The 22,198-nt window shown below is 39.2% G+C and overlaps 1 protein-coding gene across 8 annotated transcripts in view; it reads right to left on the bottom strand.

The window, feature by feature from the left end:
- Positions 1–22,198, bottom strand: part of NPAS3 (neuronal PAS domain protein 3) — an 858,324-nt gene that overhangs the window by 430,929 nt on the left and 405,197 nt on the right. For 5 of the 8 annotated variants that reach the window (XM_078448332.2, XM_078448334.2, XM_078448336.2 and 2 more), the window contains one exon: positions 13,414–13,490. In XM_078448332.2, the coding sequence (XP_078304458.2) occupies positions 13,414–13,490 (77 nt within the window). Of the gene's footprint in view, positions 1–13,413; positions 13,497–22,198 lie in introns of all 8 variants that reach the window. The other 3 variants (XM_078448333.2, XM_078448335.2, XM_078448338.2) reach the window with 1 other exon arrangement.

The following is a 22,198-nucleotide window of genomic DNA, read 5'->3' as shown; positions in this document are numbered from 1 at the left end:
GATTCTAGATCCAATCTCCAGACCTACACCTGTCATTCCAGTTTAGAATACAAAAACTTATTATGTATTCTTTGAGAGAAGGAATAACACCTAAATATTCTCCATAGCCATATTAGCTGTGTCTTATATACAGTAGGCTATCTATGAATACTTGTTCAATATGAATATATTGAGGGTCTGTATTTTTCCTCTGAACTGGACTACATTTAAGAGGCTAGTTATGGGGCACCTGAGTAGCTCAGTCTGTTAAGTGCCCGACTTCAGCTCAGGTCATGGTCTCACGGTTCCTGAGTTCAAGCCTCGTGTCAGGCTCTGTGCTGACAGCTGGGAGCCTGGAGCCTGCTTGGGATTCTGTGTCCCTCTCTCTCTCTGCCCCTCCCCTGCTCGTGCTCTGTCTCTCTCTCTCTCTCAAAAATAAACCTTAAAAATATTTGTAATAAAGAGGCTAGTTACATAGGTTTCCTAGGTTTTCTATGTATTCTGTTTTAAAAAATAATGGACAGTGATCTCAGTGGCAAAACCTGTCCCCCCAACCCCATCTCCCAATTATAATAATTCAGAACAATCTTCAAAGATCAAGGAAACACCATCTACAATTTAGATATTGATCAAATTAAGTAATATAATCTCCCTTTGGATTAATGCTAGGAGTTAAAGATCTCAAGGTTAATGCAGATGTTAGTGGCAAAACTGGGATTTTTGTTTAACTAAATGGATTTTAAACTATTATTTTCAATGGATGTGACTAAGAGGGAAAATGCAGATGTAAAACCAAGAAGAATATCCTCTCCCACCTGTATTTTCATGTTAAGCATGGCACTCTTTGGGGAAAAATCACTTCCTGCTTTTTAAAGTTTCTTAAGTTTTTCTGAAAATCAGGGTAAATTCTTCAAACACAGTTGCATGAGATTCTATTAGACACAGCTTTGTTGATGTGGCCCAAAATGATTTTCCTCGTCTTTCAGCCTCTGCAGGCTGTCCCAAGTCTCCATTTCTGTTAATGACCTATTGCTTCTGTCTGATTCAATACAGCCCACTGGCTATGGAAATGGCAAGTCTCAGCAGGAGACAACAAAATGGTCAGCAAACAGGGCTGAGCCATGTCATTTTCCTCAAATACTTTCCCAGGAATGAAATGACAAGCTTTAAAATGTTGTCTTCTGCTCAGGGCAAATATTTCTTTATTAAACAAAAGTGCATGTCCTCTCGTTTCCATTCAAACCATAGCTTTAAGTATGTCACTTGAAAAACTTTAACAGTAAAATGATTTAATACCTAATATTTCCCTTATAATTCTTCTCTGTCTCTTTCCCACGTCCACTTTGGAGTTCTAATACCGGCTGTGTCTGTCACTAAAGGCTGTGGGTCCTTAGCGAGGCACTTTACCTCTCTGGACTTCAGTTTCTTCATCCTTAAGTGGAAAAGGGTAACAGTACCTAATTCAAAAGATGGGTCAGGGGACCAATTGGGATAACGCATGTAAGCAGCTGGCTCAGCGAGTACCTGTCACACAGTTAAGTCTCAATAAATGTGTGCTAATATACATAATTATTATTCTTCCCAGATTTTGCATAGTTCCGTTTAAAAGTCTGCATCCATCCAAATTAGTCTGTGCTCGGATCCAATTTTAACCGTTCAATTTTAGAGAATCCACAAGTTACTTTACTTTCCAATGTTCTTAGCAGAATGAGACGTTTTTCATACAAAGTTCCCATTCTTATTCAAATGAAATCCTTCAGATACTCTACAGTGAAGACTGAAATAAACAGTGGCAAGGGAGGTATCCCACCAATTTCAGTGCATGACACGTCCTGAGAGGGGACTGATTTATTTCAGTCTCAAGTTTTCCCCCAATATAACTACATCGTATTCTTCAAAGAAAGCCAGGTTAGATGATTATCAGTTAGTTACCAGTATGGCACATGCTGTTTAGTAACCTTCCAGTAGTTTGATCTGTAACAATCCGATTCCTTCTAAAAAGAAAATAATAGAGCTTAACTGTGAATCCAGGGAAACTCATCATTCAGCCAAGATAACTGGTACCAACTCAAAGGACCAGGCCTGGGTACTTTATATTTAGAAAGACCCAAGAATGTCTTCCAGAAGATTAAATGCTGTCTAAATTCTGGATTGGGCTTTTACATTCAGTCCACCTAAATGTGATCTCAAGAGAGGATACAGTTGATCTTACTATGCATTATTAAATAGTTACTGAGTTTTATCTCCTATGTGACTACAATTCTAAAAGTATAATTTAAAATGTCATTGAACTATCCTTATGGATTAAAGATGCAATTAAAATAGTCATTGATATTATCATTTGCCTTTGTATTTATGTAGAACTCACAGACTTCCCACTCAGAAAAAAAGAAATTTCTGTTTCTTTAGGTCAATTCTACCCTTGGTGTAATCTCCACACCAGACTAAATTTACTAAAACATGGTATCGCCCTAAACGGAAGTATGAGAGTGGATTATCTCAGAGGGTATTTTTCTGGTGCCCTGAAGGGTCACCTGCATTTTTTATATCTTTAGAAATCAGGCAAACAGCTGCTCTGACCTGACAATTCCTGCAGCAGCTATCTAGCCTCATGGGAATTTGACTAGGCTCTTCTATGTGGGTAATTCTAACCGTACACATTTTATTCACCCAGTATAAGAAATACTTATAATAATTTCACTAATTCACCCAAATGCTTCTTTTTCCCAACAGAGGCAAAACAACACCGTATGGCTTTTTCTTCTCTTCCACAGGGTTCTATTCTGCTCTCACAAAATAACACTGCGTCATGGATCTCTTACCTTGCAATCCTCAATCATCAGACCCTCCATCAGCAAGTGTCTGGGAAGTGACATTCACAAGGCACTAGCGGACCTAATACAAAGAGCAGGAGTCTCCGTAACCTGGAACATCTGAGGCAGCTCCAGGGCTGGCCCACAGGTGTGTGCCTGCCTGTGGTAGAGCGAGAATGGAGCCTAGTAGTAACCCCCGGACCCTCTAGCAGGCCCCCTATAGAGCCTTCCTCTTACTAGTTCCTACAGATATCCATTACTGTGGTCTTTTAATAGATATAGTATTACCGAAGTCTGGCTCAGAAGAAGAAAACCACTTGCCAACATGTATCAGCCACGATGTGCTGTGTAATCTCTCTCTTGAAATCAGCTGTTTTTCCCATAACTGTTTTCAAAGGACAAGGATCACAGTGCCACCTCACTTGATTTACAGAAAGTCAAATGTACAAAGGGACAAATAACCTTTGATAGGGAGACAATATTTTTTTTATTTACTTTCATTTTTCGCAGCTGTATTTTTTGACTTTTCAACAATTTTTTCATTTTTTTTTTGGAATTTTGCATGTTAGAGGTATTTGATCACATATGTGTGCACACATACACGCACAAAGTGGCACAACTACTTATGGAAGATTCTTCTGTAATAAACTTTTGGTCTTCAAAAGGCTAGTGAAGTAGACTGCAGATGTGACATTATCGTATAATAATTGTTCAATTATGTGTTCAATTTAGCTCTTATTGTATTTAGAGAATTTTTTAATATCTTAAACCAATTTTGATTCAATTCTTCTGAGCCAGACTTTCCCCAAGTGTTTTGTAGAAGCCTAGTGTTCCCGGATGCTCACAAGTGTCTGAGATCAGCTTAGTTTGGGAAACAAAGCATATCACTGCTCCCCAATCCACCCCTGCAAAGCTTTCCTCAAACCCAAAAGCTCATAGGGTCCAAAAGGCTTGTGAAATTCTGGATACTCAGCTGAGAAAGCAGGTCTGGCGATATTGACTGTGATTTGGTTCCATAGTAAATGATAATCAGCTGGTATCACTGTCTCCTGTCATCCACAGCTGATGCTGGTAACAAGCATATAATGTTTACTACCACCAAGGCCTACTCTAAAGCCTAAAAGGGCACTGTAATATGACCCAGGTTTGTAGGTGTCTACATGCATCGGGAAATTATTCATATTGATATTTGACACATAACCCTAAGATGTGCTAAGACCTCTGTCCACTTTGAAAATTGGAAGTACAATTATCCTTTTGCTCCACTTTAATCTCCAAATAACACAGCAACCCTTAGAGCCCAGAAAGAAAGATATGTTTCCATACCTTCGAAGCAATCTTCCTGTCAGCACACACTGAGCAGAAGCTGTGCAACCACAACATTGCTGCTCTTTTTCTTCCTCCCTGACCTCGAACATACGTGACCATGCTACTGAACTCCTATATTCTAGCGAGGCCAGGACCCTCAAAGGCTCCCACAGACACCCACATGAACATCAGACTTAAAAGTGGATGTGTGTGGTGAGTGAGGGTGGCGAGCTGTGTAAGTTTGTAGGCCCAAGAAGTGCTGGTTGACCAGCTCCAAGCTGGAGAATCAGATTCCCACCTGTTGCTTCAGGATGAAGCCCAACTGGGCCAACTTCTGTTAAGTAGTCATCATGCACCAGGTGCTGTGTATAGTATCTCATGTAATTCTTACAGCAGTCTAGGAGGTAAAAATCACTGCCGTCTTCATTTGGGGGTGAGAAAAATGAGGCTTCGAGAGTGTAAATAAATTGCCCGGATCTACACAATCAAGATCGGGGGTTTGAATCCAAACCCAGGTATAACTGATTCAAAAGCCTCTAGTCTACATTGTACCAAACTGTGTTGGTCTGTTTTGTTACTGGTCTTCTCAACTTTTACTGGGAATGCTGGGACACAAAACCATGACTCATATTTGTATCTCAGCGTTTTCTCCACTCTCTGATGCAAATAAGGCACCCCATAAATATTTACTGAAACCTAGAATCAGTATTGAGATTCATTGTCTCATTTTCCTAGATTCTGGCCCCCCTCAGGTAATTTTGTGATCAGAAATCCCTCACTGTTAGCACTAGTTCTAGTCATGTAGCAAAAACCCACATCTTCCCTCCTTAGTAAGTTACCTCAAACCTCTCCCCTTCCCCACACCTCTCATACTACTTCTCAGTGAACGATGCCTTTTGTCTATTTTGCAAATCAAAGTTAGCAAGGTATCTGAAAACCTGAAGGTAAATGTATGTACCTGTCTTATAGGTACATGTGCCATCGTAAAAATCCTGCGAAGTTCTTCCTTCGGCTCTTGATGTGGAAAGATGCCCATTCTGGCATTGCAGGTAATAGATTTTGTGCAACATGTATGAGGAGAATCATATGTGCACTTCAAGGTCTCCTCCACACAATTTGGTAGCAATGGATGATGATTGCTTTTACCTTCTGGTTTTTTGGGACTTGCAACTGGCTTATTTCCACTTTTCTAAGCAAATCAAGGTGACTGTACAGTATGATGAGAAGAATAATGGCATATCCCATTTTGGCCTAAAGGAAATGTTGATTCTGGAGTCCTTTTATAAACTCTACTTTTTCTAGTTCCTTCTAGGTTGCTAATGAGATTATTCTGACAACTCCTTTGGTTGTTCAGAGAATGATTTTCATTCTCAAGGTGAAAATATATTCTTACTACCAAATTTAGAATTTTTACCGTTAACTAGCTTACACTACCAAATATAAACACCATTTATGTAAACAGATAATTGACATTGTGTTCAATAAAAATACTTAACTTGCTTTTAACCTGAGAGGATTATATTAATAATGCTCCTGTATTCCTGTATTCGTTATGATACTGATAAGTATTAACATTTTTCCTCAAAGTCTTGGGCATGATTCTGGACTACCCAACATACAGACAAATATTAGCAGACACTTCAACACATTCTCTATATCAGGTTTCTGGATTAAGCACTTTTAACTGTACTATCTCATTCAATCCTCACAACATGCCTGCCGTTGGCTACTATTTATGATTTTCTCCATTTTCAAGATGAGGAAATTGAGGCATAGAGAGGGCAAGAGACGGTTCTAGGTCTACACAATTACTAAGTGATGAAATTGGGATGTGAACTCAAGTTAGCTGGATGCCCAAATCCATGCAATGAAAGAATCTTCCATACTCTGTCCCGCATCTAGAGGAAATGGATACAAACCGACTTGGAAACAGAGAGGTGAGATGAAGCCCTAACTCTGGGGTTAACTCTGATTTTGCTAAGACTTTTTTTTTTCTTTCATTTACTCAACAGTTATTTCTTGAGCATTTATTATAGGAAAGATTGAAATTTTACACTTAGAATATTCTACTATTACCACTTGTTCTGGCCCACCTCTGAAGGATATGGGAAACTTATACTACATTTAATGGGATTTGACCTTTTTATTTATTTTTTTATCTTTAAAAAAATTTTTTAACGTTTTTATTTATTTTTGAGATAGGGAGAGACAGAGCATATACAGGGGAGGGTCAGAGAGAGGGAGACACAGAATCCGAAGCAGGCTCCAGGCTCTGAGCTGTCAGCACAGAGCCCAACGCGGGGCTCGAACTCACGGACCGTGAGATCATGACCTGAGCCGAAGTCGGACGCTTAACCGACTGAGCCACCCAGGCGCCCCGGGATTTGACCTTTTTAGAGCAAAGTTTCATGACTTATTTTTCCAAAGTATGGCAAATCAAGAGCCTTAATGTTTCATATGTATGTTTCATATGTGTATACATATGTGTGTGTGGTGTAATACATACCACACGTGCGCGCGCACACACACACACACACACACACACACACACACATGAGTTAAGGCAGCAAGGATTTTTTTTAAGGACAGGTTTTAAACTTTCACAAGCATAAAATATTTTCTTATACTCAATCATGAATGTGATTTTAGATGACTTGTTAATTTTGATGAGTAAATCATACTTTTTCCCTTAAAATGCAATGCTCAGGCAATACAGTACTGTGAAATAATGGTTTGGCCATCAACTTCCACATGCTTTAGTTTTTCAATTTTGTGAATGGGGATTTTGATAAAATATACATTCTTTGGTTAATGTGAAGACCAGTGAGCTAATCCTTGGCAAACCACACTGAGATTCCTAATGAAACCAATTTCCTAAGTATAAAACATTAATCCATATAGAAAATACATGTGAAATGCAGAGCAATGCCTGCTTCATCATGGCCCAGCATCTTCAAGGACGTGTACATTGCCGGTAGGAGACCCACATGACTCCTCTAACATTCATTTGTCAAATTAGATAAAGGACATACACATCTCTTTTATAAACCCCCTTTCAAAAGTTATGAGTCACTCATCTACGTTTTTCAGTTTAAACTCAGGTCAGTTTCTAATAGAAGCTGTGAATTAGCTTCCAACATTAAAAACATTTTCCTATCAATGCTGATACCTTATATGAGGTAAGGAAGGGAGACAGGTGAACAACAGAGTTAAGAAATTTCTACTTCTCTTTCTTTTCTTTTTAAATAAAAACACTGTAAACCTTACTTGCAATTGTTTTACAGCTCAATTGATAAGGTGTGTTCCTTTTTTTTTTTTGTTCAAGAAAATTTAAAAGCAACTAATTTAAATATGCAAAATTATCTTGAGTTGTTCATACAAGTGAACTTAAAAGCCGTGCAACACAGGAAAATTAAGTAATTATGCCTCCAAGTTATTTACTGCAATTAAGCTCATTTATCATATGCAAATTAGTGCAAACTGGTCTCATTAGTTACTAAATTACTCAATATGAGCTGAACAATGTAGCACTCCAGTTTGTAATGAAAAATCCCTGTAGAGGCAAGCAGTATCAATTAAGCTAATTTGCATATGCAAATATATTCACTAACTTTCTCTTTTTCTATATTTAGTTTTACATTTTCTTACCATTCCGGATCACAGGGAGACCAAAGGGTCTCTCACCTTTCTCTCCTCCTTCTATCACGGCTAAAGAATACCTCTATTATTTGAAGTTCTTGTATTTTATTTTAGCACTGATATCCAGCAGGATGTCACTTTGCCAACAATGACCACCAGGAGTAAGAATATGCAACTTCTTAGAGATAATCATTTCTTTTGTAAGTTTCAAGAAAATAATAAATAAGGGTGAAATTCCGATTCATCAATAAAATGGAAAACAGACTTGAACATTATCATTCTCTTTCATAGATGTTTTAAAAACAGTGCCATCAAATGTAAAATGAATGTTGGCCTGGCTAGGCAGAAGCTTAAATAAAATAATTTGGATCTTTGCAGGCGTCAGCTTTGGAGCTGTTTTAGGAATTATTCACTTCGCTTTGTCCAGATGTTCGAATCGTACTACTCAACCTTGTCATAGTCTCTTGCCCAATGAGATTCAAGGAGATGCTTGATACGAATACATTTGGCATTCTCTACCTCCAACCTCGACGTTGTTCTAGGTAGCTTCCTCTGCCTATACAGCTCATCTCTAAAGAATCATTTTCTTAGTCTTCTACCACTGAACCAGGCCTAGAGATGGGAGCAGGACTGTGCCTAGAATACTTGGATAATAACAAAGATATAAAATGTCACAAGATACTGTTCATTTTGTTTTCCTTACTACACCAGCTACAAATTTTTAAATATTTCTGGCAGGCAACTTAGATGTTTTCTTCTAACAATAATGCTGCAGGACCAAAATAGTATATAGACAAACTAGACAGGACTCCAGGATACGTCCCTAACCAGTCTTCACAATGTGATGAATAATGGAAACATGGACATTTCAATGTAAATCTTGATTTGATTTTTTTCCCCCAAATTTGATCCCAAACAGCTTTTTAAAAAACCTAGCCTCCTCTTTTACTTGAGATATGACTCTACTCTGTATACTATGGATGAGATGTTGAGAGAAAGAAAACCATCATGATTAAAATCTGACATTTTATTGAGGTATCTGGTGCCATCCATCTCACCCACATAAATCTATGACTGCTTTGCCTAACAAAGAGAAAAATAGCTACATTTGAGTTCCCTTCCTTCCCACCATTTTAGGTAAATACATACCTTAATTCAACTGCTCTGCTAAGGTAATGGCCAGATTTATGGTCTTCTTCTACAAGAAGGTTGTTCTACCAACAAATGAGCCTTCCAAAAACACTCCCCTAGTTTTTCTGGGGAAGACAGGCAGTCATGCAACCATTCTGTCCAGCCTTTTCTGATCCACCAGCAGTCAGAAAACTCAGGTGTTATAATCCTACAATGTTTTTGATGGTTCTCCCTTGGTCTCTCTCAGGAGACCTGTCCACAGGATTCTCTGGTAGCTTGGGGCTTGAATGTTTTAAGAGCAATGCAAAATTTCTTCATGTCCAGAAATATTGCAGGGTCAATGACACAGATATGGGAGGGTTCATGGAACACGGCCAAGCGCAAAGTGACACACAGATATCATGCTTCCACCATTATCTCTCCTTAGGGCATTTCTTAAAGAATATTCTTTTTATTCTCCCAAGACAGCTTCAATAATAAAACATGTGGGTACTTATTAGGATTGTATTCATCTAGCTCACAAAATTTTATTGTAATATCTACAACTAGTTAGGGCTAAAAACCACTTTTCGCTCACTTATATATACTTATAGTATGTAATAGCTGCTAGCAGTGATCTGTATTGCCCAATGTAATATAACATATATGTCTCTCTCTGTGGTTCACCATAATGTGCTAATAGTGAATACAAACATGAACCTTAAAATCTTCCATGTACAAGGTTTGATGTGATTGTTTTAACACCTGTGAGGTGAGTAAAGCAGCATGACTACGGAATATGCAAAAACAATACTGCAATTTTAACTAACAATTATGTAAGCATTATTTACAGAAAGAAAAAAAAAACTCAAAACCGTCTGCTAAGGGCATGCAAATAATTAAAGTACTCCATTCATAAATCTGCACCTAAGGGAAAGTCATTCTACTAGTTAATTTTATGAGGTACGAAGATGATATTTGTGACTATTTTGTGTTTCATTAACTCTGATAAGAACATATGAATATTCTATCTGATCTCTAAATTGGGAAAGTAAAAGTAAATATCACTCATATTTCTTGGTATTAAGGAAATCATGAAGTGGGAATAACAACGCCCTAAGAGAGCTTTTAAAGCAGGAACCAAATGGGTGCTTAGTCACATATACAATATTCAGGAAAGATCCCACATAATGACCTGAAGTTCTTGAATTTTTTTTCTTAGCTTGTGCAAAAAGCACAATTCCTAATCTTGACCCCTTGCCCTTCTGCTCCTCATCTGATTAATACAAGTCAAAGAAGAACAAAGTGAACTAAAATGACTTGACTCAGGCCCAATACATACACTCCACAGTCCTGCATGTGCAAGGCTGGCATCACCTGAACCCTCAACTCTCCTTCAGAAGATCCCTCTGCCTTAAAAGTCATGCCTGAAACAGCTACAGGTTCATTGGGGCCGTAGTACTGGTCAGAGTCATTATGGAAGCTTTCACGGGAATGATGTGAATGGCCACCCCAGAATCGCACAGGGCACAGCCTAGGCGATGGCCTTGCCTCCACCCACCAGTAGTAGACCATTAAAGTGGAAAATAACACTGCAGCAGTTGATTTTATATTGATAAAACACCATTAAGTTAAATGTTCCCCCATCTCAGCAGGAAAGAAGTCAAAGTGTAGAGGACACAACAACATTTTTATATTTTCCTTAGAGAAAAATGGCTAATAGGATATACGTAGCAAAAACACATATTGCAGTCCGCAGGACGGGTGAAGCAAAAATTCATGAGTCTATGTTCATCCTTCACCCCCAACTCTCTACACAAAGGAGTCCTTAGCCCACCATCCCATGAAACGTCACTGGGGACACAGGCAGCAGGGAAGCCTGGGCACTTGGTGCAGAGAAATCATAGGCATTTTCTGAGCCCCATTCTGGCATTCTGAACTGACTTCTACCTCACCTTCCAAATGCCACGGTTCCCACGCCTACCTTTTTGACCACATAGGTTTTTATGAGATGTTTGCTAGGGAAGGAAGGGGAGGAAAGAGCAAAGAAAGAATTCATCCCTGTTCTCATGAAGTACTTCACCAGGAAGTCTCCAGACTTCACCAGGAACCCAACTGGTGAATCAACCAGACTTCACCAGGAACCCTCCTGAAGGAAAATAAGGAAACCATCTTATGCTTGCAGACCCAGTGGGATATTGTTCAGTGTGGTTCTGACAAGGGTCTAGGGGCTCAACAGTCTCCTGCAAGGAGGGAAGAAAACTAAGACAGCTTAGAGAAGGCTTTTCTTGTTACTATGACTTTCCAAGCCCTTCTTACCCACAATTCTAATATTTCATTTACAAGAATACATACGGCTTTTCCCACTCCTTAAGTACTGGTGTTAGAATCAAATGATATGAAATTCTAGTTTCTATGACAATTTCAAAATTATCTACTGCAACCATGCTTGGGGGCCTGAATTTCTTGAAAGCCTCCCTACCAGGATACTTATGCTTCCCCTTGGAGCCAAAGACTTTGAACATATTCCAAATGTGGACAGCCCTATTTAGTTTTCTTGAATAAAGGTGATTTTTTTTCATCCATTTCTTTCCCCTGCACTCTGAAGCCACACGGAATAGCTAATACTTTTTTCACATGACATCTTCAAATAGAGAGGACATTAATATCCCTTTTAAATCATGTCTTTTCCAAACTAAATTTTGCTAAACTCTCTGTCCACTCCTCATGTAACATGATTTTCTAGTTCATGCACCAGTCTGGTTATTCTATTCCAAATGACACTCAGTTGTCTATATTTTTCTTAAAGCATGTTGTCTAAGTTGGGTGTGACCACTCCTAAGAGCAAAAGAACTTAGCAGCCTCATTCTAGAACCCTTATTCTCTCAATGATGCCAACTGTTGAGCTGACATTTGGGACAACCATTATATATCCTATTTACATTAAGCTTACATTAAACTCCTAAGTTTTGCATTTTATATTAAATTCTTGCAGCTCCCAAGTCACCCTTCCTTATAGACTTCAGACTCAAATTTCAGAATGAATTGAGAGGATAATAATCTGGGGCTACTATTTAGACCATTTGTTTCAGTGACTAAGTCTTATGCACTGATTGCTTCAGAATATAAACTGAAGTCATCCTGAATCACATCAGAATCTAACAACGTATACAGCATGGCTCATACAAAACTTACAAGGGAGATTCTGAACAAAGTATGTACAGGAAAAAAGGAAATAAAAATTTTAAGACATAGGAAGAAATATCCTCTCTGTAACCCTGAAACCAATCTACCACAAAGAAACTGCAAATGTGTGCATGATAGAATAACAAATCCCAAAGTGTACTTCAATAAACATCAGTTATATAGGAACTTAACAGACATTAGCAGAGAAATGTCAGAATAAACAAAAATAAGCCAAGTAAGGATTTTCAGGGCTTAAATGTGCAAATGTAAATTGTGACATCTCAGACCTAATGAAACATCAAAATTATCTCAAAAGTCTGTTAAAAATCATAAACTTCTGGGCCTCACCCTGAAGATTCTGCTTTAGTAAGAATGTGTCCTTCAAACAAGTATCTCAGTTGATTCTGAAGCTGCCAGCCAATGAGCCAGCTCACAGAACCACTGAGATTTGACCAGGGAGAATCTGATGCTCACAGTTTTCCTGGGTACATACTCTCAGAAACAATATGCTAGATCCAATGAAAAGCATAACCAGTTTTTTCAAATAAGCTGCCTACATAACCCAAACATGTCTGCTTTTCTAATCCTATATAAGAAATGTATCTTACATAGTTTAAAAAAAAACAATCTTTGGCCATATCAACATTTATCCTGGTAGCAGAAACATTGTAAAACAATTATCCCTGGGTGTGTTGAACTCACGGCAACGTCGTAAGGGGAAATTGTTTTGGAGTAAGCGAGATGCTGAGCTTGGGATGCATCTTATCCAGGACTAAATAACTGTAGTTCTGTCCTCGTAACCCTCGCATTTACTTGTCATGGAATTCATTGGCCAAATCAGTTATTATTATTTGTCTCCTTTTACTTAGAAATCTACCTTAAAATTTCATTCTGAGAAAGCTTATAATTTGGGGAGGCAAACGTGAGGATTGAAAGCGCTTATGAATACAAACTCAAGCAAAGAACAACTGAAATTTGGCAACACATAAAAATGTCACATTACTGTCACAACAAAATTTTGCTCTTCCAAAAACAATATATATAGCTCCAAAGACACACACATATATCCACTTACAAATGCAGCACACACACAATCATTCTGGGAACAGCCAGCTACTATACATTGCACATCAACCGAATAGTGCAATTTATCTCAATTATTACAGCACAAATAATACTTGCCCTCCCTTTCTCATTAATATTCTCTCAAGAGATGGCTTTCTAAAAAGAAAAAAATAAATTCATAAGAATTTCATAATTGCAACATAAAACAATAGTCATATACACAGCTGATATCTAAAAATGTATTTTAAATCAAGACTAAACACATGGATTTTTCTTAGTGACATATAAGCAAGCTTCTTTCTCTTTTAGTTACCTGCAAAATGTGGCTTCCCAAATGTGCTTCAAATACTTCAATGGCCAGTGCACTGGGGCTTCTCCTTCGTTGTGCACCTATAACTTATTAAAAAACAAAGAAGAAGAAAAAGAAAGAAAAAAGAAGAAAAAAAGTTAAGTTGGAGCTCTGAATCGCACCTTTTAATTTCTAATTACATCACTCATCTAGTTACTACACGAAACATCTGAAAGAAACCCAGCCTCGTGTTCATTTCGATTCTGCGTTGCTGAGCAAAAGCAGAGACTAGGCTAAATTTTCAACTCAGAATATTAATTTCTGCAAACACTAACCAACTACATTCAGACTTTTGTTCTTTTAAATTTTCATTTTGGACTGTTTTTCCTACACTGGAGCAAAAACCTGAACGTTTACAACATTCCTTTAAAACAAATGGGTAAACTATTTTTCTCCAAACCTAAGGATTGTCATTTTTAAAGCATACGTGTACTGCCTCCCCCACCCCCTGAGCCATCACCCTAGAGACCTAAACTTTTCGTATCGTCTAGGCTAGGAAAAAGCAAACAGGAAATTTTTTTCACGTTCTAGGGCAATAATTTTATTACAATTTAATAAGCACAACATGTCGGATAAGAGATTCCGATTAATGACTGTTTGCACTAGCGTTAAATGTCTCAGGATGGCTGGATCTCATATTTACCCAACACTCACATGCAACTATTCCTACAGGACCCACACGAAGCCCAGGCGGACCCTTGCCTCCAGCGTGCCTCACCAGGTCAGTGACCGTTTTCTTATCTGAATACTCTGGTTCCCCTACTAACTTCTAGTCGGTGCTTCCCTTCCTGAATGCCCACCGTGTGTTGTCCGTGGGCACCTGCGCTCAAGGAGCCCCCACCAATCCTCAACAAAGGGGAGCTTAATGCAGGATATTTCTCAGATCCAGGATCAAGGGTCTTTCCTTCACTAATATTTTTGCATGAGGTCATGATTTGCTTTCAAATCTGTTCCGGGTATTTTTTCTTTTCTCTTTCTCCTTCTCCTCCTCCTCCTTCTTTTTTTAAATAAGTTCTCAAACACAAAATTCTGCTTTACCATAATTTGTCAAGAATATATTTAGATCTCTCCCTTATTTCCAGCAGGTCAATTTCTCAAGTGTTCTTGCTTTTCTTGACAATGTTATTATGAACCTCTACCTTCCTCAAACCTACACGCTATGAATTGGAAAAAAAAAAAAAAAAAACCAAAACCCAAACCCAAACCCCTACCTTCTTACTTCTAAGAACACTTTCAGCTAGTTGACAAGAAAATTCCAGCAAAATACTGCTGGGATAATTCTGCTTCATTTCAGTTACTAAGTCAGTCAGTTGGATCCATAGCTTAGTAGGGATTATAATATAAATGTACTTATGATTATTGTGCTGTGCAGAAGTAGGCAGTTTACCCCCGCAATTGTGAGTTAGTGTCTGCAGTGTCTGAAAGGCACTTTGAAAATAGCATGGGTGTTAAGTATCATTATGACTGGCAAGAGGAAATAAAAGGGGCATTTTTTTTTCAATGGGAAAATTTATAAAATATAATTGAAGAGTGATTATTATCAAAGAATATTCCAGCTGGAAGGGATCTTAGAAATCTCTATTCCAACTTCCTCATTTGCTTCAGAAGCAAAACACACAATAATTTTAAAATAGAAAACTCCGTTTTCTATCCTAACATTAATCTTTGCTATAAGTATAGACTTGGGATTTTTAAAAATTTAATATTCAAATATATTTAAGACACTACGACTGTGTGTGTATGGGCACATTTCTGATTAAATTCCTATTCTAACATGCACATTACTCCCTTCAAAACTCCTTTGGCATTTTTGATAATGCAGCTGTCTTGCTGAATACTGTTTTCAGTTTCTAGAGTGTTAATTGCACATTATGGTAGCTTGGTGTGAATGATCCCACATGAATAAAATCTGCAGTCTTTTTTTTTTTTTTTTTAAGATTGTCGGGGGGAGCTTCTGGGAGGCAGGAGGGTTGAAAAACTTCAAAAGTGTCCACTCTCTTTTTGAGGCAGTAATTAGGATCCAGAAAGCTCCTTATTAATAACAGTTCATAATTTATGGGCATCTCAGGACTCCCAATTATCAAGTTCAAAATAAACCACTGCACTTCGCAGAAGAAATGGGCTGGTTTGAGAGAACATAGACTGTTCTCCAAAGAGCTGGATTCAGAAGAAGGCCAGGAGAACAACAGCCACCAACCTACAGAGGACCCTAAAGCTTCACAGAAAATATAAGGAGAGGTTTATTTACTAGGAGGCCCAAGAGGCATGCTCCAGTAACAACAGATGGCAGGCCAACTGCCTCCTGGAATGATAGGAACATTGACTTTAGTGTAGTGCTGCAGGGGTTATTCAAGCCTGGCCATTGATGGCCTTTCTTTTCCTGCCTTTTCTTCACGTAGGGCTCAGGCTCTACTCTCAGTAAATGCTGCCAATGCATAAATAATACGGAATTTTATTAAAAAAAATTATTAGTCAGTCTGGGGATCCCACATGTCTTCATCAGGTCTTCCATCCATGAGCCCTACCTGCATAGTTATTCTTCTTTGTTCCTCAGATCCTCTAGAAATGAAAGGGTGCGTCCCGGTACATGCTAGCATCACACACAAGTATCTTGTAAGTGGTTTCATGCTATTCTATCCCATGGCATTTTTATGGCACTGGAACTTCTCTTGATTTATATGTTTTGCACTTATGCAGGTGATGTGGGGCTGTAATGACAGTTCCTAATTTTACAACCAACATAAATATGTTAAACAGGAGCCCATTATGCCCCCGGTTGAAGCCCAGCTCTGACTCCAGCATTACTGGTAACGAATAGATGTTAAATACGCGCTTCTTGTTTTGTATTTTTAGCCTATCGCATTTGGAGAATGGAGACAATAATCTGGTACCCCAGGAACAATGCAGATGCAGTTATTCTGTTCCTCTACGTTCATCTCATTCCGCTAACAGAGTATCATTAACGCCTAAGAAAAACTAAAGAGGTGTTTCCTCAGTGAGTCCATCATTTTCAGCAAAGTAATACACTGCTTATGTATGAGGCTCTCTCAGATTTTTGATGTTTGGAAGTTAACAGTTTCTAAAACCACGTGGTTGTCTAGATGCAACATACACTTACTGATGAATGGGTCACTGTTTCCTCTCATTTACAGACATATTTCACTTATTTGTTTCCTCAGATAAAAGACATTACCTTTTGAAATTTAAAGAGCACTAATTAAATTAACCGAACAAAAACACAAAACAACACATTGCTAAACAAATGGAACATGGAACCCTTATCTGTGACTAATGTGTCCCTGACTCACTGACAGTGAAGTGTGAGAATTGTGTTAATTGAACAGCTTATACAAACAGTTGAAAGAAAGAAAAAAAAAAAACAGCAATACAGTAATTCAACTTCAAATCTGATTCAGCATTTACTGAGTATCAACTTGCTGTTGAAAATCGCTAACTACTGTAAGGTAGCTGGTGTCACAAAACCTTATAAACAGTCAAAAGAAAATTGTAAGCAACTCAAAACAAACCTAGGCCCAGCACATAATTATCAACAAACACCGCAACACTCATGTTTTGCCAGGGTTAAAAATAAAGCACCTAGAGTTTTAAGAGACTTTAAATGCAAGAAATATATCGAGCGAGGGATTTTTAAATATCAACCAGAGAAATTCTGATTGTTTCAGGAATCTAAAAAGATATGATGAATCATGAGAACTGTGATTTTGACTTTTCTCTCATTAAAAAATGCAAGACACAGAAGGAAACCACAATCTGAAACATGTACCTGAAAAATTAGTTCTGTCCCTCAACAATGTCAGCAAAAATATTCCAGAATAGACTCTGCCTAGCTCGTGAGGTGGTCTTTGAGAATTAATTCGGTGCAGTAAAAGATGATCCCCCTTTTGGGAAATAGACCACACACCCCCAGTCATATTCCTACCCAGCACTTGTCACCTTCGGGGATACACAATCGCCAGGAAGGCTGAGGATTAGCGCTCAGTGGGAGTTTGACCTATTCAGCCAAAAGGTCAGCTTGCCACAGAAGAACCCATTACAAAACAGAAACAGGACAGCTCAGTGGACACACATAATGAAAGAGGAAAAGTCTAGGGCCCTACTTGCCTTGTGTCCTGCACTGCCCTTTTCCTTCCTAACTCTCCCCAACCCCCATTTCCAGAAAGGGTGGAGCTGCCCCAGCTCCCAGCACCCAGGGTGGTGCTGTCTCACCAGCACAGTTCACAATGGGAAGGTAAACCACAGGCAGGAGAGAGAAGGGGGCTTGTTACTTAAGAGATTGTTTGAAAAAAGATATGTGAAGAGGAAGATGACATTGTGAGTCAGGGTTTCCAAAGGATGGTTTTATTAGGAAGAAGTGGTCATTGGCAAGTAGGAAAGACCACGGCAGAGGCATTTTCACATCCAGCCCCCCTGCATGGGGAGCAGAATGGCAAAATGGATAAATGCAGGTAGTATTTCAAGAACAGAATCACCCACCTAGTAAAAAGGCAAACTTTATGGCTGCCCTCTGAACCCATCCTTCGAGGGGCAAGGCTCTGTTCCCACACTAAGCATGGGGGGTAGGGAGGACGAAAGGGCATGCTTAATGGAATCTCGGACATCACTCCCTGGGCTTTAGCACTTGGGCTGAGCAAAGTCAGGGTCTGGGAAAGAATGAAGTATAGAATGCTTAATGAGTCTTTCCATGGCTACCGAAGAAAAGAAAAGGGATTTCCCTTGAAGAATCTCAATTAGCTTCCCCTCACTGTAGGCCAAGGGAAACCAGGAAGGGTTTTCCCAGGAGCCTAAGAAGTTTACAAGGAGAGTGTGTGTGCCTGTGTTTCCCTATCAAAATAACAATTTCTACATCTTCACTTAATATGGGACCTAATCTTCTATCTGAAACTGGTCCTCACAGCTTTGCCTACTGCCCATATCACAATTTGCATCCTTTCAACCGTGAACCCTTCACTGGTTGTGCATGGCTTAGAAACCAAGGGAATTTCAGGTTGGGAAGGAGAGGGCACACTGGAAAAAGTAGAGCTCAGTACCAACTTAACAAATACAGCAGCACTGTCACTGAAACTCTGTTGTCCCCAGCACAATATATGGTGTTTCCACACAATTCATCATGTTAATATCTGAAAAGAAATAATAATGGAGCTTTTTCAATATACTTTCACCAATATTAGTTGTTGTTTTTTTTTTTTTTTCTTTTTAAAATACAGATGACCAAAATCAAGAGTCGGACACTTAACCAACTGAGCCACCCAGGTGCCCTAGTAATTTTTAAACATCACAAAATATATCTTTACAGTTCATATCCCAGAACCCTATGAACACATTACATTACAAATTGAGACAAAAGAGAGGTACTTAATCCACTAAAATAATTGAAACTCTAAAAAGTCTTATGCCGATTTAAAAATTCTTTGATGCAACACATATTTAAATTTCTCCCACAATTTGAGTATGGATTGAATGCATTAGCCAAAAGCATTAGAGATGATATGACTGTGAAAGTATTAATAAATATAAATACATTGTTTAATTTGGGAAAAAGAAACCATGTCTGCTTTTCTCAAAAAAAGGGGGGGGGGAGGGATACCTATATGGCTTTAACTAGTAAGAACTAAGGGGAAAACATGCAACCTTCAATAAATCTGGTTAGCTTAGGGTTTGTACCTCATGCATTTCTTATCTTCTGAAGAACTAAATAGTGGCCATATGATTTTGAAAGACTTTTCCTTATGATTTTTGACATCAAAATGGTAAAGTCATCTAAGAGGAAAATAGCACCCAAGCACTGCTGTAATAAGTCTGGACAATGCTTCTGTGCATTTGGTCAGCAACAAGTTACAGGGACTTCTTTCACGCCATTGTTTCCTTTCGAAGACTGACTTTGCCCCCTCTGCCTTCCTTTTCCTTGAAGGAAATGAGAGTTTCTAGCTACCAAAGAAGGCACTTCTGCATCTGTAGCTGGGGAAAAGGAAACATAGCCTTTGTCTGACAATCTGGTAGTTACTACTGGAACTATTATATGTCCCTCATAAGGGCTACGATAAAGGGTGATTAACATTCTTCATGAGAGAACTGAAACTTCCCGTTGACAATGAAATTCTTAAGGCAAAGGGTTAAGCTGCTGCTTAGAGTGACAGCACCTGAGAGAATGATGAAGCTCTATCATCAGCATCTCTTGGAAAGAAACCTCGGGAAGATGCAGGCTGATCCAGAGCCTGTGTGGGTTACATGCGGGGAATCTTTAAGTGATTCCAGAAGACACAGGCAGAGAAGAGCAGAGCATCAGACCGGACAACAGATGAGGAAATGCTTGTTAGAAATCTAACAGGACTTTGCAAAAAAAGGAAGATGGTGTTACTTGATTACTGCCATTTTACTTTCTTCATTGTGTCAAAATAACACTATACATAAAAAGAGGCACTTTTTTTAAAAATTTTTTTTAACGTTTATTTATTTTTGAGACAGAGAGAGACAGAGCATGAACGGGGGAGGAGCAGAGAGAGAAGGAGACACAGAATCGGAAGCAGACTCCAGGCTCTGGGCCATCAGCCCAGAGCCCGACGTGGGGCTCGAACTCACGGACCGTGAGATCGTGACCTGAGCTGAAGTCAGACACTCAACCGACTGAACCACCCAGGCGCCCCAAAAGAGGGCACTTTTAAAGGACCAAAGTCCTACAGTAACTTAAAAGACATCCAAGTCTTTACAGAATGTTTCTTGGCTTCAACAACTTGCTACATGGGCTGCTTTGGGGTATAAAGTTTAAAGCTAATTTCATCCTCTTTGCACAGCAAAGGGTATGAGCATTTCCTCTTTTCTTTACAAAATAAATAAAGGTAGGAAGGTTATTGATCATGACTGATTCCAGTCTTTCAATTCCCAGCAGAGATATGGAATATGGTGGCTTGCATTCCCTCTCCACCCGGGGAAGCTTAACGAGCGTGGCAGTTATAAGGTGACTTCAGAATGAAGGATGTAGAATCTTTGAGTGGTGGGAGTCTTGATTGTTACCTAACATGAACCCAGCCAGAAGAGAGAAACGATTTCTGGCTTCAGGCTACAGCAACAAACACATACTGACCCTTAACACACGGCAGCTGCTCTTCTAGGTACTAGGAATACAAAGATGATATAAGATGCAATCCACTGCGTGAGGCCATGCTGTGTGATAGAGGCCAAGTGGGCCATACAGACACTGGCTGGGGCTCAGAGCCTGAACAGATGCCTGCTTCCTGACTACGATGGGCAGGCTATAGTTTTGAGTTTCTTCTTTTGTTGTTATTATTGTTTTTGTTCTTATTCAAATTCCCCTGCTTCCAATGACCACTTTCCTCTACAAATCGCCCACTCTTTGTCAGGAAGAAATACTGTGTGTTCTCATGAATTAAGTGCATAGTTTACAAAAAGGACACCAAGTACTCTCTGATGACAGCTCTTAAAGGGAAAAAGAGATCACATCAAATTTGAGATTTCAATGCCAGAGTCACTCTGCAAAATTTAATGCTTATCTTTTAATTGATAGAAATGATCTCCCTCACTAATAAGCTGAAAATATTTTCAGAATTTTCAATTTTTAATGGGGGCTGGATTTGGTTTGCTCCCTCAGTAGGGTCTGGAGAGAAAATGCAAGGCTTATACTCTCATTTTGAAAATGCTCTTAAAATCTTTTCAGTTGACTGCTACCATATTGTTGTCACCCCTTCTGACCTCAGGGGCTCAAAGACTGTTAGGGACATGATCCTAACCCAACAGGAAGGGGTAGAGATTAGCCATGAATCACTACGATGTAGGTCAGCACTTGATGGTAAAAGGAAGAGGTCCACATCTGTTATCTTGATTTTTTTCCCAAGCCTGATCCCAAAATTTCATGTTATGGCATTTGTAACATCTGCTACAAATTCTGAGGTAAGTCAGGCACAACCTTATTACTTCTAGTCTAATGCTCCATTCATCCTTCAGGCTTTCCCAGGCCACCGATATGACAGGGAGTGAAGAAACGCTGGACTGGAAGGAAGCAGCTTGTGTTTCTGTGGGAGGAAGAAGGCAATGTCTCTGGCCCTCTCCCTCTTCTCTTCCTTACGCACCCATTCATATATTCAATCATATTTGTATTTCCTCCCCTACACGCCCCCCCCCTTTTGTGCCACAAAGCTTGGCAGTGCATTTAGGGACTTTCTTTCTGCCCAAAGTATGGTCAACATAAATAGCTCCATGAGGCACTGGGGTGTTGGCCCAAATGACACAATGTTCTGCTGATAATAGCACCTGCTTAAAAGTCATTCTGATCAATTTCCAAAGCCTAACCGTCTCAGGCTACGGTATTACATTTATTCATCCAGAACTTAGTGAACCCTTAGCAATATGAAAGATATTAACCTCGCTGACCTAGGTGCTGGAGATCTAGGCCAGGCTCCTATTTTCATTTATAGATGCTTTCTTTTTATGTTAGCTGAAGAAAGCTAAAAGCATCCATGGAAAATATGCGTTGAGGCTCTGTTCTGGGCTGGGCACGGTTAGAGAATATTCAAATGAAAAGGTACCACCACCCTGACCCTCCAGGTGATCAGGGTCTAGTAAGCAGAAAGACACATCAACAAATGAATAACATATAATGAATGTGCAACTACCAACTCAACTCGGGATGGGGATGGGTGCAGGGAAAATGGGGGCAGGAAAGGCCTCAGAAAAGGGGTATAGAGGAACTGGGGTATGGAAGGTGAGGTCACAAGGA

Source organism: Panthera onca, chromosome B3 (assembly GCF_046562875.1).
Source record: "Panthera onca isolate mPanOnc1 chromosome B3, mPanOnc1 haplotype 2, whole genome shotgun sequence".
NCBI lineage: Eukaryota > Metazoa > Chordata > Mammalia > Carnivora > Felidae > Panthera > Panthera onca.
This window is presented reverse-complemented; position numbering and strand designations above follow the sequence as displayed.